We start from the raw sequence: 19,343 nt of genomic DNA on the forward strand, positions 1-19,343 counted from the left end.
TAGGTTAGGGGTGGCATCACATTGGGATCCTGCCATAGTCAGGGGAAAGAGGCTTGTCATGAGGGCCGTTCCGGCTTTAGGTGAATCTGCCTTGCACACTGGTAGCATTTCTCTGCTGTTTGTAGATCTAAACAACCTAGGTCCTGAAGCTTGACGTGCGTTGGGATTAGCCTACGCCTGACCATCTGTGTAAGTACTGTGTATGGCATATACAGCCTTAGCATTGTTCCCGTAAGGCCATTCCTTACACAAAACCCAGCTTCCATAGCTCTGGTTGTTCTTAAAGAGACCTGCCATGGGCAGAGTCTTCATCAGATCGTGATGGAGCCCAGCGCAGCTTCAGTGAAACGTTGGATGTGTATCACTGGGAATGGTATAGGATGAAGACCACGGCTAAGTCAACAGGCCAGTGGATGTCTTTGACGTGGACGGTGTTTTTTTATGTAATAATTTATTTTAATTTATTTGGCCTTGGGTCATGCTAGAAGCAAATGTACTTGATACAGCAAAACGTGTGGCTTGAACTCTTTTAATTTGATACATTTAACATAAGTAATTCCTTAACTTATTTAACAGCATTCATATGAAGCAGCAACCCTGTACACATGAAGAGCAGGGAACAGTATCTACAGTAACATACCCGCAAATTTCCTTTAGTTCTGCTGCATTATTGTCATTTTCCTACAGGACTGCACTTTCACTGCTGTTTGCTTTCCACATGCAACTTCTAGATTTTTTATTTTTTATTTTTTTCTGAAGGAATTGGCTAAGAGGACTCCCTCCAAGCATCCTGATCACCCAGCTGTCCAGAATGCATTGCAGGCAATGAAGACGGTCTGCACAAATATCAACGAGACCAAGAGACAGATGGAGAAACTGGAAGCCCTTGAACAGTTGCAGTCCCACATTGAAGGATGGGAGGTATGGTGCAGGATTAGCAAGCCCTCTGGAGACAATTCACTGCATGGTTTAGTGGGCTGAAGTTTGGTGGTTCATAATGTGTACAGGGATTTCTGATGTATAAATGTACTAAAAGGTGTGGGTGGCATCACTTTGACAGGTTTAGAATTCAGTGTTTATTTTGGGGAGTGCAGGCTACTGCTAAATTGTAGCAGAAGAAACAGATCATGAAATAAAGAAAGGTACTAGAGCTGGAAAGGACTAAAATTTCAAATGGTCAGGTTTCATTTGAAGGACAAAACTAGAAGATGAAATCAGGAGTGGTTTAAATAACACAAGCTTCTGTTTTCGTTCCTACGAGCCTTTCGTTTTTGTGGGAGCTTTGAAAGTTGGCTTCCTACAGATTTCCTGTATAAAAGATAAAGGTTCAGTTAGAAAGCAACTAGTATATTTGTATTTACTCCAGTTAAGTTTTTCATAGATGTGTTTATAGGGATGTGTTTATCAGTAGGTGTATCTGTATAGGTGGAAGCACGTACTCTGGAAGAGAGAAAAATAAGAGAGGAAGGTAGCTGAGATGTGAAGCTTGGGGACAGAGGAAATCTGAAAGAAGAGCCACCCGGGAGAAATACTGGGAAGTTGGGATGGTGCACAAAAGGGTTGGCAGCTTATCTTGTGATGACTTTAGTTGAGGCCCTTGAGTCAGTGCAGTTGGAAGCCTCTGGGAGGTGCACCACAGGGAGTCAGCGGTGTTAAATGGTCTCATAAAGACATTGGTGTCGGCATGTAGCAAGACTGACTTTTAAAATATTGATGCTGATCATTGCCAGCTGAGGACATCTTTTTAGAGGTCATATAAACTTCCTCATGTTTGGAGTCTTGGGTGCTCTCCACAAATCTTTTTTGGGTTGTTTTTTCTGTCTTTTGTGTATATTTTAAACCTTGCTCATTTTTTCCCCTCAAGGATGTTCTTGGCATCTAGCTAAAGACACGAGAGTAACCCAGATATCCAGCTGTGTATTTATTTTTTGGATAGCAAGCTCAACAAACAAAAAAGGTCATGTAATATTCTATATAGCAGGATTTCCAGAAGCAGTTAAAACCATTTCAGGTTCAGTGCAACTCATGGGTCCTCCAGGCAAGAGGTATGGTTTGAACTCTAGAGCTTGAAACATGACTCTGAAAGTGTCCACGATGTCATAAATGAAGTGGTATCAAACTTATTGCAGTGTTGGGGGTGGGAGATGGGGTACTAATCCACAGCAACATTCTGGGCCTAAAAATCCGTTTAGATTTGTTTATATGTAACAAAGTCACTTATGTCACTCACCCCAAAAGTTCAAAACGGGAGAAGTGTTTTTGACTATCAGTAAGCTGTGGAAAGTTACTGAATCTCCTTGTGGCATATTGAGAGGAGGAAAGCTCGCTTTATAAATCACAGATGCAGACTAATACTAAACATGATCACATTTTTTCTTCTGTGCCCATAAAGAAATCTGAAACTGAATGACAGTTTCTTATCTTTTGGTTGCCACAGTGCCATAGTCTTGCAACTTAGGACTTTTTTGCAAAGTGCTATGTTAGTGAATAACTGTTTTCAGTTCTTTCAGATGGATTTCACAGTTTGTTCCTAATGAGAAGGGTTCCTAACTCCTATCCTGTGGAATGTTGCAACTGATGAATTAAAAACATTTTTAACTTAACCATACAGGGATGCAAACCGCAGAGCTGTCTGTAAGAGAAAGTGTGTAAGGCAAATGTCACGTTCAGATTTTCTGTTCATCTGATGGTAATCTCTCCTAGAAAATAGAAAATCTCTTTCTCTATTATCATGGTTTTAGATTCTGAAACGTTTATGTCCTGTATGTGTGGTTATTTACCATATGTACTAATCTGATAAGGCCCATAGCTTCCAGCAGCTTTAGTACAAGCCATTGAAATTGTCAAAAAGAAGTAAACATCAGCTTACTTATGACCAAGTTCTTTATGACTACCTGAGAGGTATCCTGACTCTGTGGAATATGCAAGCGGCCCAACATGAAGCTTGGGAGTAATTTTTTCACTTAATTTGGAACAGGCTCCACCTTACCTAGAGTTTCTGTTTAACCAAACCAGCACAGTTTCACTGGTTTCTATGATCACGTGCTTCCTTACAACTGTCCCAGTGGGACCATCCCTGACCTATCTCTATCTTATTGCCATCAGCGCCACCCTCAACATTTCCAACATGAGGAACAACATAACATCGTTCGACTTCTGCCATGTCTCTTCTTGCTCCCAAGGGTCATCTCTAGCTTCACTAAGAGCAGTAGTTATTTTCTTGAGCATTTGCCTCAGTTCCACATTTTTTCTTCAAAATCTCTGCCTACCAGTCTGTCTCTCCGTCTAATACAACCATTCTCACTATCATGCGCTGGCATCATCCTATCAGTCTCTTTCTGAAACATGTTATAATGATGGGTCATGTTGAAGTAAGCCAAGCCTGGGGAGCCTTTGAAGATCCGCAGCTTGATCAGAGTTTTATTCATCTAAGTGAACTCTGCTCAGATTCATCCTTCTGGAATGCACAGATTCCTTGTAGTTGTGTTTTATGGAGTAGTCTCAGGCAGGCCAATTTGATTCTGGTTAATCCTTCGGGGAAACAAATTAGTTTTAAAAAGGGCGGGGAAAGTAGAGGATGCATGAGAAGTCCAGCTTTTGTGTAAAATGTTTTTGTTTGGTTAGTGAAGAACCAGTTAATTACATATTGATTATTCTATGGGGTCAGCTCCTCCTCATGAGTCCTTGTGAATTATTTTCACTAAAGAATTGCTACGTGAAGAATCCACACATTCTCCCAGTCTGAAATGTTTAGGGAAGCAAAACCCCCATCACAGAACAGCATGAGTTGTAAGATGTGTTAGCGCTCAGGCAGATCAAGTGTTTTGTAATTGGCTGTAATTTGCAATTCCACCAGCTATGATGTTTTCTTTTTTTGCCTGCAGCTTGGTCCCACTTAGAAAGGTGAGAAATCCTGTCTTGTCTCTGAAAACATCAAATAAATCTTACTGCTCTGTTTCTTACTATTGAAAAAACTCTCAGATTGGTATAAATGGGAAGTAGCTAGGCCAACAGCAAACAGAAATGCATCAACGATGTTCAGATACCATAATGATGGGTCTGATGGAAAAATAAAGATTCTTAGATTTTAAGGTGAGGACCAACTTGTATGCTTTGACTTCCTATACAAAATAGGCCAGAGAATTTTACCTGGTAATTCTTGTGTCAGTAAAAGATTAAGTCCAATTACTGATGTCACTGTGCTCCTTGCTTTTGCTTCCTCAGTGTGTCTTTTAGGGAATTAAGTACTTGATGCTGAGGTGCTCTAACGCCTTGATTTCTACATGGGCAAACCGTGTGGGGAACATGCTTCTATGTTATACAGTTGGTTGGTTTCTGTTCCTATTTGTGTGTGTGTTACTAGGCTTTGGGGTTATATTTCTGATATATAGTGAATTCCCATGTAGATAGTCATGGTCAGCAGGTCATTTTCAAATTAACGAGTGTTCACTTCTGGACATGTATTTCTATAGGTGGATTTAAAAAAGTAAAAACATATCAGGGCAGCAGATGGAAATATTGCATCGAGCTAGTTCCTGCATGACTAAATCCACAAAGTACAGAAACACATATGTGGAATACACAAAACTGATGTCCATACTTGGCAGCCTTTAAAGAATAGCAGACTCCTTGTTAACTAAAAGCAAGACACAGCACAGCTTGCAAGGTTTGATTTAGAAAACAATGTCATTAAAACTTTATTCACACCTTTAGGGTGACTGCATTGCATTTAGAAAGGCTGATTTCAATTCAGTGATTTTCCCTGAATAGCTTAATGGTAGCAGACTGCACCTTCCTGAAAAATATTCACTCATACAATCTCTAAAATCATTCAAACAAATCCTTTTGAGGTGACTTTCTAGATAGAACTGGATTTCATGCCTGTTCAGAGAGATGTCTTCAGTTTCTGTAAGTGGGGTGAATTACGTTTTACGAGTCTTTTGTGGTATTTGTGAATATTAGAGTTATTGGACCTTTGCAAATCAAGCGGTTTTGTTGATAATGAATGTCATGCACTCCAAAGTCAGTTCTCTTTTCCAGTAAGACTCAAGACAGTGGGTCACATTATCTGGTTGACTCCCTTATCTGCATGCCAACCATGGGAGGAACCCACACTGTTACCCTAAGTTATTCTTCCTTCCAACTCAAAAAGAAATGCAAAAAATATTAAGTGTTCCAGGACTGGGTGGTAAATGTTTCTTATGTCTCCATGTGTTTTCCTGAAAAGAAACCTTTTTGTTGATGATCTTGTACCTTTGAAGTAATAGTAGACCAAGGAACTAGTGCCTAGGGTTTAGCCAAACCTATCTTGTTTGGTCAGTGGTGCAACTGAAGAGCAGATTCTCAACTGTGCTCATTCAGAATGAGCAGACACTTGGAATTTGCCTGTTCTGAGAGTGATCCAGCACAGTCCCATGGTTGATTTTCATTTGTGCCCAACTGCATTGGCCCTAAAACTCCCATTTCAAAGACTATGTGATTACTTTTCCTAGGAATAATCTGAGTAACAATTTGGGGATTGAATGGTTTAGAGTAATCTACTTTGGTTTTCAGCTTCCAGGGATCCTCATGTGATTGAATGGCTTGAGCATCAAGCTCAGTTATCTGCATATCTGCAGTTCAGTGCATATGATGGCTTGCACCTAGCACAGTGTCCAGGACCCGACCTGTGGTTTTCATGGCTACGTTTCTGACTTGCATGTGTTCATTAGAGGTCCAGAAAGGAGAGCAGCTGCATATACTTCTAACAGAAGAGCTGGAGAGAGAGATCACCACTGAGATGATTTTCCATTGGGATGGTTAATAGTGACTCGTGCCACAATCAGATCTACAATGTTAGAGAAATATCACTTTTTTTTTTTATTTTTTTTATTATAAAGCTTTCCTAAAGCCATCGCTTGTCATATTTTGAGTGAATACTTAGGATACGATGGGAAGACTAATGGTCTTGAGAGACTCACAAAACAACTGCTTTGAGAATGAAAGATTTTTCTAAGGAAAAATCTCTTGGATCTAAGGAATATTTATCACAGAGTATGAGGATTTGTATAAAAGTATTTGTAACACAGAAAAGGCATGATGTGTTTAGCTGCAATAAGAAATTGAGGACTTCCTCCTCCTAAGTGCATCAATCATTTGGCAGTTTAATGAAGTGCAGATAAAATAACAGAGCTTTAGTAAAAGTGCTTCGTTGTGTGCACACAAAAAAGTGAAAAATAAAAGATCTCTTTTCTGTTTCAGGGGTCGAATCTTACAGATATCTGCACGCAGCTCTTGCTCCAAGGGACTTTGTTAAAAATCTCAGCAGGGAACATCCAAGAGAGAATGTTCTTTCTGTTTGATAATCTACTAGTCTATTGCAAGAGGAAATCCAGGTGAGTCCCTCTGCTTTTATAATGGGACTGTTCGGAGGTTTTGCAAATGGGAAGTATGGTCAATTACTAATCACTCACTGTATTCCCTGTTGCTATGTAAGGCTGAGTCACAGGTGTGACTTTCCTCTGTTTTTGACTGCTGCTATTGCTTAGACTACGTGAGAAGGAAATTACTACATGGTAAGATAAATATGCCAGAGATTAATGGGGTCCCCACTCTGAGAAGCACACAATCCAAAGAAAGAAGTTGATACAGTGCAAAAAAAAATCACTAAGTGAGTTCTTACAGCTGGAAAGCTTCCCAGAGCAGATGGATCTCCAGGAGTGATGTGCAGAAGCAGGCCTTGCCAACTTTCTTTGTGAGGTTGTTCTAAGCAGACAAGGGTGACATGAAAAATGATATAAAGCCAAGAAAGGGGAAAATAGAAGACTAGGAGAACATTAGGTGGATGCAGGGCACAGAGGAAAGAGGAAGAGATGATCAGTAAGTTGCTGTTCAGCATTTGCAGCCCACGTGCTTTGTGCATTGTCTTCCTTTCTTATACTAGTGGCAATTTTTGTATCATTTTACCTTATAAAACATAAGCATTGTTAACACCTACTACTTATTATTAAAATAGCGTTGGCAGTGAAGAAGGCAATTTTCTTCTGCAGCAATTATAACGTATTTCAGTTCTAAAGTTTTTCACCTCCACACTTCTAGTCTCATTCCCATGTCTTGGTCTTTTCTGGATTTATCATACATCCTCTACTATTCAGATTCTCCTCTTCCTTTCCTTCCTGTAATATCCTCCCTCTTCTTCAGTTTATACCTCTTTACTGGCGATGACCGAGCGGAATGGCCAAACCAATTAGAACTTCTCAAAAACTAGAGTGTTTTATCCAAAGAAAATTCTTCTGTTTCAAAAAGTGGGTTAAATTTCCATTTTTTTGTTCATGGAAATTTTGGAACCATTAAGCTGGGAAAAAAATCATGACACTAGTGTTCATACTTCCTGTGTGAATAACGGTGAAACTCTAACGTAAAATACAATTTTTAGGTGAAATCTACATTAGAAATTATTACAATGTAATATAAATATTTAAATTAAAAGAAAAAATGGCAATTTGATCTTAAATGGCTTCTAATCTTATCTAATTGAAGCATTCTGATGTTGCTGAAATGAAGCAAGAAAGAGAAAACATTTTATTTTGACACTTTACCAATTTGTCAAAATTCATTCTTTCATATGAAACAGAGTTCAGAAATTGGAGTTGTCTAACAGAAAACTATTCCTTTAAAAAATCAACTTGCTATCTAATCTTTTAATTCTTCAGAGCTCTTAAAAACTGTCTTTCTAGTCCTGTTTGTAGTTCAGGTTAGCCTAGCCCCTCCCGCTGTCCAGGCATTTTTCCCAGAATACTAAGATTTAGAAAACAAAATGTTCTGCTGCCTTTTAAGCAACCCTCTGTTTTTGTACAGTGATGTTACTGAGCTACGCTGTAGTTTGGCTTGATTTTGGAGGAGGCTGCTGTAGCACTTTGATTTTCCCAAAGGATCGATATTGTTTATCTTTGTCTAATAATGTAGCTTAGACTGATGAAATGCCCAGAATCTGATTTCCATTAAAAAATGGAATATTTTGTTAAGTCTGCTTGTAATTGCCAATTGAAAAATATATATTTAGGGATTGCTGAGTGACTTTAGTTTTGGATATTTCCCCTGTCTAGCTGCTATTTATAATTAGTCCAGGATGGAAATGAATGTCTATCCAGTTGTGTTGCTGTGATCATTTGACCAGCTGCTTGACAAACAACCAACATGTTAGTGGAACACAGATTTTGGAAGAAAAACAAACAAACAAACCAAAAAAAAAAACCACCCTTCCTTTGTCAGTTTGCAATTTGAAATTGAGTGACTTGGTTCTTATCCCATTTATACCATGCTTGTAGAAATCACTGGAGTTTTCCTTGATCAAAAAGTGCAGTCAAAATTCTGCCCTTGATCTTCAGTAAATAGTCAACCATGCAGCCATTTGAATTTGGGCATCATCTCTTCACAACAGCTTAAATTAGAGGTAGCTTTGTTGAGACCGTTTCAAAACGAGTTTAACATCAGAATTAGAACTGTGATTTTAGATCTAAGACTGCAGTCTCATCCTTTGCAGAAGCGTTGGGAAGCCTGACAAACTGATGACATAGATTTTTTCAGAGCTGAGTATTGTTTTGTGTTTTTAGTGGTATCATAGACTGCTGTTTAAATTGAATCCTGATGTTAGGAACAATATGTTTCATGTGGGGAAGTGGGCTGAGTATTTAAAGAGTTTTATAAGGCTGCCAGTACAGCTCTTTTTTTTTTTTCCTGACTCTAACAGACGTCTTTAGGAAATGATCTAATAGCTCCAAGCTCTCAGTCCCTGTCAGTCTGATTGTATGTAAATATATGGTCATCACCAAAGGTATATTTGTCACTTAAACTAGTTGTAAAAGGAAAAATTGTTCAGAAAAAAGCATGGTGATTCTCATCGCACCTCAGTTTATCACAAATATTTCACTTTGACAGAAATTTTCTTCCCAGCTGTTTTTTATTGCAGTGCTCTTTGGATCTTATGAGCACCTGGCAAGTTGCCACAGCAATTCCCTCACTGTACAGAGTTTGGACACCTGCCATCTCAAATGGTGATCATTTGACCAGTCATGTTTTGGTTCACATAGCAGGGTTGTTCTTAGATATTAAAGCTCAGCAGGTGTCAGTCGGATAGTTTTAAACCTATTGTAGACATAAAAATCAGATGCCACATGCAGAGATGTTGAACACATGTGACAGACCATGTGATACTAGCCTCTTTGCATGTTTCATTTCATATTCGGAACTTTATATACCTACCACAAATTTCCCAAAGCTGTAGGCAAAAAGGAGGCAAATGTAACCTTTTTTCAGGTGATATTGCAGTTCTTATCCCAAACCCACATAAAGTTCAGTCGTACTGTCATTTCAGTCAGTTAAGTCCTCAAGAATGTAAAGCTTAAATACATCCCAGTCTTCACATAGTCTTGCAAAATAAGCCCTTTCCTGCTGTACTGATACTGTTGCACACGTATATTTGTGAACTGACTTGAGTATTCAAGTTACTTCCAATCTGAGAGTAGCCATATATCATAGCACTCTATATTCAAATCCTTTTTAATAGTCATATCTTGGATTGATTTGTGCTGTTGTTTCCTGTGTCCGTTGAATCCAAAACAAGCTGTGTTGTATATACGTTATGCTATTTGCTCATGTGTATCTAACAGTCTAAATCCTAATTGCAGAGTTGCTGGGAAAAAAGCATCTAAACGGACAAAGTCAATCAATGGGTCCCTTTATATCTTCAGAGGCCGAATAAACACAGAAGTCATGGAGGTGGAGAATGTGGAGGATGGAACAGGTAAGACAATAAATACTGTCTTTTAACCACACAAAGTCCAAATCTTGTGTGGGAAGTTGGCACAAAAGTATTCATCCTTCTCCTTTAATGAAGTCTTAGCTAGTTGTGTAACATCCGATGTCTTCATTCTTAGACCAACTCACACAGTTGAAAGACTGGTCATACTTTCAGGCATTAGTCCTTCATTCTGAAATGACCTTACGAAGAGTTTATGTATCCAGAAGCTTGTCTATTTTTTCTCCTAATCCAAGTTAATTTAGTAAAAGATTTTTTAACTTTTTTCCATCCTTTCTTTTCTTACATCTTAAGCTATTACAGCTAAAATAACAGAACTTCTAGATCTTCTTCTAATTTAGAATACTACCAAATATTAGTCTTAGCATCAAATCAGTAGCATGGAATGTGGCCGAGAATGAAATATGGGAATAGCTGTTGCACTATTGTTCTCGTGTCCTGACACAAGCTGGAAGAATTGATGGGTTTATTATTTCATCTACAAAAGTTGCACCAGGCCCTGCTCCTACTGTATTAAGTCAGCAATTAGTATTATTTCCTTTCACAGATAACATTTAAAGAGTTCCTATGTCCAGTGGACAAAAACCGTGACATGCAACAAGCTAGTGTATCTCTAGAAAGTTCAGCACAAGTAATCCAAACAAGCATCATGGCCTTTTTCAACGATGCCATTGTATTTAAAATATTTTCGTTCTTCTGAGGTGAAATTACAAAACATCACTCTTAGGACTGAAGCTGTAGAGAAGACAGCTTTGTGGGCAAAGTATTGTGCTAGGAATAGGAATATGCTGATCTATTTGAATGGAACTTCAGTCATTAGTGTGCCCACTGTAGATTTTCATCTCTGGCCTGTCTCTAGTCATGAGAAAAGTTGTCAGGGCTCTTCCAAATATGAGGTTTCACTGCCCTGGAGTCACAGGGCACAGGGCACACTTGATCACAGACCTTTTTTACATAATTTGTGCAGGGGACAGATTTTTCAGGTTGAACAGCGTAGCCATGGATACTCCTATTAATGTTTGTACTTCCAGGGTGGTAAGTAACAGTCGGCCACATGGACAGTCAGTAAGACTGATGCATAAGGAACACCTCAAAAATCAAGCTCTCCAAATAAGAATATTTTAATAAAGGTTTCGCACACTGATCTGATTCAAGAAGCAGGCCTTCTGTTCACAGTGTGTGTTGTGCTTTGGGATTTTACAGCAGATTACCACAGCAACGGCTACACGGTGACAAATGGCTGGAAGATACACAACACAGCCAAAAACAAATGGTTTGTCTGTATGGCCAAGACTGCAGAGGACAAGCAGAAATGGCTGGATGCTATAATCAAGGAAAGAGAGCAGAGAGAGAGTAAGTGGATAATTTATTTCTTAATGCATTGAATGAATTGGTGTAAAAAGGAGAAATGAATTGACATGTAGAAATATGTCTGAGGGAAAAAGAAAAGATAGCAGTTTTTCCTCCATGTTTTGAGAAAGACTTAAAATCTATCCTTAATGACAAGGAAACTCAAGTGATTGAAAACAAACATTTCTGAATATGTGCAATTTTTATGTTTTTAAATTTTTTTTACGGGCTTGTGTTAATAATATTTATGAAATTGTTTTCACTTACCAAAGGGTCAGTTTCTTTGATGCATTAAGTTACTGAAAAAAATTAAACAATTTTTTGTCTTTAATTCATAAATAAGACAAAAATGTTTTGTGTGAAAAAGTAAAATAAATACATCAGTAAAATAAACGCATGATTTTGAAATAAGCAGAACAGCTCATGGAGAAAAAAAGAGAAATACTTAAATTTAGACTGAGCAGTGACAAATGTGTGCAGGTGCTTGTCACTTTTATCTTTTCTTGTGGAATGAAACAAAAACTAAGCTTATCTTAAAATGATGTTGTACAATAAATAGGAGCAGGGTTGGAAAGCTGTGAATCAGTGGGTGGTAAAAGTTCTGAGTTCCTTTCTAAATCAGAAGTAGCTTTCACAAGTGAACCTATTTCCCTGTTTGCTCAATGGGAACAATAGTAGCTCACTGTCAGAGGAAATGACATTTCTTTTAAAATGTTCTGTGCCTGACTTTTAGAAGGGGTTCCCCTCTCTGCAGATACCACTCTATTAAAGATCTAATTGCTCATCCATGCTAGTATTGAAAGAGGTCAGTCTGAAACCCGTTATTAGTAGTATGTTTTCAGGACTTGTACTTGCTATGCTATAATGCTTTAAATTTTTAAAGAACTTTTAAAAGTTTATTTAAGACACTTACAGATCTGTTACTGAAGTTCAATGAAAGCGGAGAATATAAAGCCTTTAATGTCCTTTGCAATCCAAACCTTATTTTTTATGTTACAATATTTTGCAGCAGGAAAACATCTAATCTGCTAAACACAAATCACATTGCAGTGTTACGTTATCACAGAATGTAAAATATTTCTAACATAGCTTATCATGTATGAACCCCAATGCACCTTTTGATAATAGCAAGGATACTACCCTACAAATGTAGATCAAGCATAGTGTGATTTCAAAAGAACTACCTCGATGCAACAGAGAGAATCAGTTTTGATTTTTTTAAAGGAAATGTTTTAACATTCTGAGCTGCTGATCCGTACTCATTGACCAATGCTGCAGTTTTGCATGTTTTCAGTAAAATACATTTCTTGGCTCTTAGTTTTACCCTCAGAGTGCTAAATCATATCTCCAAAAGATCCAGTGAGTCTTCATTTCAGAGTGAGTTTTTTCTTTATGAGGTCACTAGCACTCTGTGGAATTTCCTACGTCTCAAGTAAAATGTGTGAGGAGAGAGAATTTCGATAAGAAGTAAAAAGACTGAACTAGGAAAACAAACCAAATACTAGCAGGGAGCTTGAGAATATAGTTAGGTGACTGAAATATCAGGAAGGGAAAGGAATTGTTCCTTAATAGAAAGTTTGTCAAAGTTTTCCATGCAGTGTTGGCTACTCCAAGTGTTTTTTTCTGACTTTTTTGTCATGTGGCTTTATGATGTGGCAGCTGATGACAGGAGCATGGATAAGCATGGATATTCTGGCAGACATTCCAGACTTTATTGGAAAATCTCCTTTGGATCCGAGTAATTGAGAAGTCATAAGCTATCTGTGTTTGGATTAGAAGGTGTGGTGGGATTCCCAATTCTGTAGGATGAGTTGGGTAGAATGTGCTTTTCAGCCTGCCATTTACATCAGAGCCTGGGGAATTTGGTGATGTAAGACCAGCATGAGAAGTGTACTGTTACACAGGCTGGTTTCTATCACAAGTTCATGTTGCAAATTAGCCTCGGCTACATGTGTCAGCATTTGCACTGAATTGGATCAAATCATTAGGGGAAGATGATGGAAGAATAACAGCAATAAACCAGGTGATTTGCAGAGCCAAAACCTGTAGCCACATATCAGACACATGCAAGAAATGCTGTATTTGAAAGACAGAGTGCTGCACAAGGCTAATTCCTGGAACATGCATGTGAAGCCTCTAAGACAAATGCATTAAGCATTTTGAGAAAGCTAGAAAGCAGCTCTGATGTGACACAGAAGACTGTTCATTTGTTAATTTGACAAGTTCAGTATCTTACCATAAAGTAACAGAATGTAAATGCAGTTAGGGTGACCTGCTATTCCCAACGAATATAGTTTTCATTTTCTAGCCTTACACCGATCACTTAAACTCTACCTAATGTCAATCTCTGTAAAAGTTAGGCAAGTAAATCCAAGGCCAATTCAGACTTCAAATTGATCTTAGAGATGGCCAAACTCTGGGGCTCTGCTTCGGACTCCAGAGTTCCCTAGGTCTGCAAGTGAATTTGTGCTGCCTGTATTCAGAAGAGTCCTGGTCATGATTCAGAAACATGATTAGGAGAACAAATGTCTGCCGAGTCTTGCTTCCTGCTCTGTTGGTTAGTTATCCTAATGCACTTAGAGATTTGTATTTTCAACACTCTGTCAGGCAATTTTTTGGTGAGATACAGGAAAGAGGAGTGAGAAAAAAAAAAAAAGCATGAGCATAACAGCATTCAGAGCACTTGTTTGAAACTCAAGAGGTTTAGATCTAGGCTTTTCTCTCTGAAAAGTTCAAATGTGCAGTTTCAGGTCCCCAGCTGAGTCTGATTCAATTTTGGACTTGCACTAGACTATCTAATCCATAATTTACATACATGCACATATATGCCTAGGAAAGGTTGTAGAAAAGCAGAGCCAGAAAGCAAAATGGTTAGTTCAGGCTAGAAGAGACAAAGTGTTCTCTGCAGCAAAGCAACTTTTTTGATGTGCTGTCCTCTTACAGCAATTAGCACTTTATTTCTAGGCAAAACTCAATTTCCAGGCTTTTTTGACAAATTTAAAGAATGTCAGAAAATGTGAGTTATGAGGACAGTTATTGCAACATAGAAAGCTATTCTTTTCAGAGATCTTCCTCCTGACTATACCACTTTGAAAGTTAACATGTGCTATGTGGTAACTCATACAAAGTGGAGGTGAAATTTTCTCTGTATCCAATTATCTATCATTCCTTAAATCATTCAGTATTTCTTTCAATGACTGGATAATAGGATTTTCAAACTGAATTTTAGCCTAGGGGTATTAGTAAATAGGCTAATTAAGAAAGGATGAGAAAATAATGTTCCCATCTACCTTTGATTTATTTGAGGATGTGAATTTGATGTCAGCAGTTTTGTATTTTTGGCTTCAAGTAATAGAACGCTCAAAAAGTCATCTGCTCTGTCAAGCATAGAGGTGCCTTGAACAAGCCTTATGAAGGCAGTTATTTCAGGGTCAAAAGTGAAATTGCAACAGGAATTCAGTTTCAAAAGGTATATATTTCCTCTCTCTTTATTTGGAACTTCTCCATGTTCTGTAAACCGTTCTACTTTTGTGCTGTGATGGGCCCATAAGTTTAAAGCTACTTTTAAAAATTGGGAAGAAAAGCTGTGAACCTCTCTGAGGTGCTACACGCACCAATGACAGCTTTGCACTCAGATCAATAAGTGATCCAATTTCCCTTTTATTTGGAAAATAAACCTCTTCATTTTTGTGTTTCTATCACTGTCTGCTTGGCCTCAGCTTTTGACTTTGAGGAGCCACTTTTTTCTAATGCTAAGGGTCTGAAGGAATTCCTGCTTTGTATTCCAGGTTTGAAACTGGGAATGGAGAGGGATGCATACGTCATGATTGCAGAGAAAGGAGAGAAGCTGTACCAAATGATGATGAGCAAGAAAGTGAACCTTATCAAAGACAGGAGAAGAAAATTAAGTACTGTTCCCAAGTGCTTTCTTGGCAAGTAAGTGGCATTTGAATTGAAAAGCCCTTTTTGATGGCAATTGAAAGAGCGGACTCTGAATTTTCTGCGAATGGCATTGTGAGGTCAGATTAGATGTGCTTTGATGGAGCTTAATTGGAAAGGCCTACCCCCCATTACAATTTTTATTAAAATTAATCACCAATTTCTATTTTATGCTGTACAGTGACAGCTTCTTCTATTGTACAGTAACACATAACAGCTGTTTCAAATTTGCCAAAGGAGTAGTAAGAAAAAATACCTTAACTCCCACAAGCTCTGGGCTGTTAGTGGCCTAACCTGTATCCTCTCTTGTATGCAAGTAGATGCTGACCAAATGATGTTTAAATCCAACAGAACTGTCCCGCTCTCAGGACTGAATATCCTGTTTGCCAGTGCAGCAGACAAAAACAAAAGGTTATCCATTAATTGCCCTTCCTTCCCTGTGGTCTCTGTAATGGCATTTTGCAGGCAGCACTCCTTGTTTACAGGGTGCCAAAATGATGTGTTGGCTTTCAGCATGACGGAAGACAGTCTAGTAGCATAGGTTGGTAATATTGCTATATCAAAACCTCTTGTGGAGATTTGGCCAGGCTGAGGTGCCTACAGGTATCCCTATCTCTGACAAAAGCATTATTTTGTCTAATTTTCCAGCATCCGCCATTAAAAACAAAACAAAAACAAACAAAAAAAACCACCTCTGCTAATGTCTTTTAAGTTGCTTGTTAATGCAGTCCTGGGCAACTCAGTTGAGTGCAACTCAGTGCAATGCAGTCATGACTCACAGACTCTTCATATCATTCCTGGGGCTTCCGCTGAACAATGTTTTTTGGCTGTGACCTATTCATTTTTTTCAGATATTCCTGCCTAAGGGAGAAACTAAGGAGTGTGCTGGGATGTACTTAGTGGTTTTCTGGTAAATGCAGCTGAGAGTAACACTAAGGCCGCAAAAGTAATTTTTCTCTTGGCCTTTGGATATTAGATAGCATCTAATAATTCAAGAAATAAAATGTGGTTGTAGTGGAAAAAAAAGCATGAACTACTTCTAACAACCTTAGAAATATCACGTGTTTATTTATAAGGCTGTTTATGGCACTAGTCTGCAAATCCTTTTTCCTAACCACTCTTCGGGTGTACTGGCGTTGAGGCATGTGAACGGTGATACAATCTGCAGTCTGGGAGTTGAAGCCAATATATGTAAATGATCTGCTTGCCATGCTTCTTTTCAGCACTGCACCAAATGGATTGCAAAGCCTTGACCTGTACTGAGCTTGTGATAGAGAGGATCTGTTAACCTCAGGAGATTCCAGACATATCTGATCATATTGCACAACCCTGGATCGGCTGGATTTTCCTTTGTATTTTCTGAGTAGAAACCTAGCTGTTCTCAGTCCCTTACTTTCAGGGGAAGAGCTGGGAATAGTGTCTTGACTGGCACGCTAGCTGAGAACTCAGCATGGCAGTATGAGAAATGGGGATGCTCTCAGTTATACTGAGAACTGCTTAGAACAAGATGAGGAAACAAATCAAGTTTTGCCATTCACTTTGTGAGTTGATGCTTTTTTAGCAAGTCTAGCATATGCCAAAAAAACCCACCTCTGAATATTTCTGGATCACACACTTTACAGTGTTTATAAAACTTCTGGAGCAAATGATGATTGATTTTACTTATGAATCAAATACCACGGAAGTCTTAAAGTAGCTTTTAAGAAAACCATCCCATAGTGCTGAAACTTCAGAGCTGTGAGAGTACATCCGGTTCTTTTGTTTTTCCAGTGCTCAGTTTCAAACTTTAAGATGACTGCCTTACATTTAGAATCCTAATAAGCTTCAGGGACACAGGTCCAAATGAAAGACGCAGGAAAGCTAAGAGGTCAGCAATGTTCTGCTGCAGTTTAGGGCAGTTGTTTAAGTGCTATAAACTGTCATAGACCTATTGCACTTGATGGAAGATGTACAGCGACTGGGCATCAGCCTGGGCACCTAACGCGATTATGGTCAGTGGCCAGCAGGTCTGGGATGGGGCACTCCACAGGGTGTATGTCTTGTATTCCCAGTAATTGATGTGGAGGACTATTCTCCTCCTTCTGCAGTTTGTACTCTGTGTTTCAGCTTCTAAAAGCTTTTAGAAACAGTTCAGAATCACTGAGAAATTAAGAATGAGCTTTCCTTCTGAGATACAGGGCCTGACTCATCACTACAGTAGTCTGGCTTTAGGAGTTTTACTAAAATCTGCTGGTTTCCATGGGATTCCCCTGGCACAGCTGAATAGATTCTGTTGCTTTTTCTACATTATGACAGTTACAGAGTAGCCCCTCAGCAAACCGAAGTTTTTGTTATTGAAGTTGTTGTTGTTATTCTAAAGGCATGATGTAAATACTACCTACAGCTTAGATGAGTCACTTCTGATAAACATGAAGAGACTAAAAATACTTCATTTAGAGCCCACAGTTGGAGGCATGGATGCTGGTTTTGATAAGCAGCAATCCTCCGCAGATTGGCAAGCACCCAAGTGGTTTATTAAACTCAGATTTCCCATATGTTGTGCTACTTTTTATATTCCTTTTGTTCTTTTTTTATGAATTTAACACATTTCTAGTGTAATTAATAATTAACCTGGCAAACAACTCTGATCCCCCTAGGGCTTTGGCAGTAATTGCAATGTCCATTTTTCTGTACTTACTGTTTCTAATTGAGTAACATCCTACATATTTATCCATTTCTGGCTTCTATTCTGCCCATGTGTGCAACTCTGCCCCTCACCAGAGGGAGGTTTTATTTCATGCTGCTTATGCAGACAGACCTAGCACCTTTTGTCTGTAAATTAGAAGCATCATTTATGTATCTCACCAGCAGCAGCTCCAGGAAATGGCCTTAAATTAACCTGTTAGGGGGACTTGTGCTGTTCTGTGCTTGAATTCAGTGAGTTTGAATCTTCTGTCCTAAGTCTTACTGTGATTCCATTTAAAGCCAACACACTTAAAACACTGAGGGGGAAAAGAATCAGGGCCAGTGAAGAAAGGTGAGCGTATGTAATGAAGTCAGACCATGAACTCTGCTTGGATGGATAGCCTGGATTGAAGTAGCTGTTTTCTCTTCTGTGCATAAGGTTTTTAAGGTCATTAGTTAATCTTGCTTTCCTGCTCCCCTTCAGATGTCTGCATAAAGTAAGGATCTGCAGCAGCTTTATAGATTCAGCAAGGTCTTCTTTCCTTTTGTGTATCTGTTAATTATGATGACCTAAGGGGAGTGTTGGGAAAAGTCATGAACAGGAGATCTGGATATTCTGCAGAACATTTCTGCCAGAAATGTACGAAATTGAGCTGCACAGAAGAGGAATCACTCCTCACAACAGTTTTCACACATGCTTCAAGGACGGTGTCACCTGTGGTTGGCTGGGGGCTTGCAGATATATGTCTGCTTATATTCAGAGAGAAGAAGACAATTGTTTCTGTTCTGCTTTCCTTCGCAGTGAGTTTGTATCGTGGCTCACAGAGATTGGGGAGATAAGCAAACCTGAGGAAGGGGTCAACCTGGGACAGGCACTGTTGGAAAATGGAATTATTCATCATGGTGAGTGCTCCATGCCATAAAGAGATGCCAGATTTCAATAATGCCTTGGAAATGAGGGTGGAAAACTGACTGCAGCTGTTCATATGATGTTCGAGTGCTTTTCTGTACTATACCCATCAAATGCTCAGTTGTTAGTGACTTTTGGGATTAATGGCAGTGGGCAAATTTATGTCATGAAAACAAGACTCACTGGGTATCCTAAAAGCATTTATGTCTGCAGTTGCTTGATTTCTCTGCAGTATCTTTGTTGTCGTGTACACAGACTATATCAGGTATACATTCATTTATGTTTTGTGTGGTTGAAAATCTTTAGTGACCATTAATACAGCTTTCCATGTGGGACATCAACAATACAAATAAAAGTTCAGCAGTACTCTTTTAGAATGGAGCACAGGTAAAAAAGAGTGAGGGGCTCCAGATGCTGGGTCATTCTTTCTAGTGAGACTGCTTGTCTGAGAGAGAAGAGATGATGGAAGGTTTCTGTGGGATTTGTTATTTTCAGCTCATTTTGCAAAAGTCTCTCTCTTTAACATAGCAATGCATTATATTTCTTCATTGTACCTAGCAGATGACCTTGAAGTCATGTAGCGGTGGGTAGCACAGGACACTTGTTTGAAACTTTTCTGTGCTATCTGCCTTTCTACTAAACAAGGACTTTCTCCAGATTATGTCCTTTAACTTCAGGTATCTC

General features: G+C 38.8%; 1 protein-coding gene across 4 annotated transcripts in view; it reads left to right on the plus strand.

Moving 5' to 3' along the window:
- PREX1 (phosphatidylinositol-3,4,5-trisphosphate dependent Rac exchange factor 1) overlaps positions 1–19,343 on the plus strand; it is a 172,425-nt gene that overhangs the window by 96,183 nt on the left and 56,899 nt on the right. For all 4 annotated transcript variants that reach the window (XM_080558290.1, XM_080558291.1, XM_080558288.1 and 1 more), the window contains exons 6-11: positions 760–921; positions 6,241–6,374; positions 9,666–9,781; positions 11,000–11,149; positions 14,935–15,082; positions 18,552–18,652. In XM_080558290.1, coding sequence (XP_080414416.1) covers positions 760–921; positions 6,241–6,374; positions 9,666–9,781; positions 11,000–11,149; positions 14,935–15,082; positions 18,552–18,652 — 811 coding nt within the window. The remainder of the gene's footprint in view (positions 1–759; positions 922–6,240; positions 6,375–9,665; positions 9,782–10,999; positions 11,150–14,934; positions 15,083–18,551; positions 18,653–19,343) is intronic.

The sequence above is a fragment of the Anser brachyrhynchus genome (assembly GCF_964034855.1).
Source record: "Anser brachyrhynchus genome assembly, chromosome: 16".
Lineage (NCBI taxonomy): Eukaryota > Metazoa > Chordata > Aves > Anseriformes > Anatidae > Anser > Anser brachyrhynchus.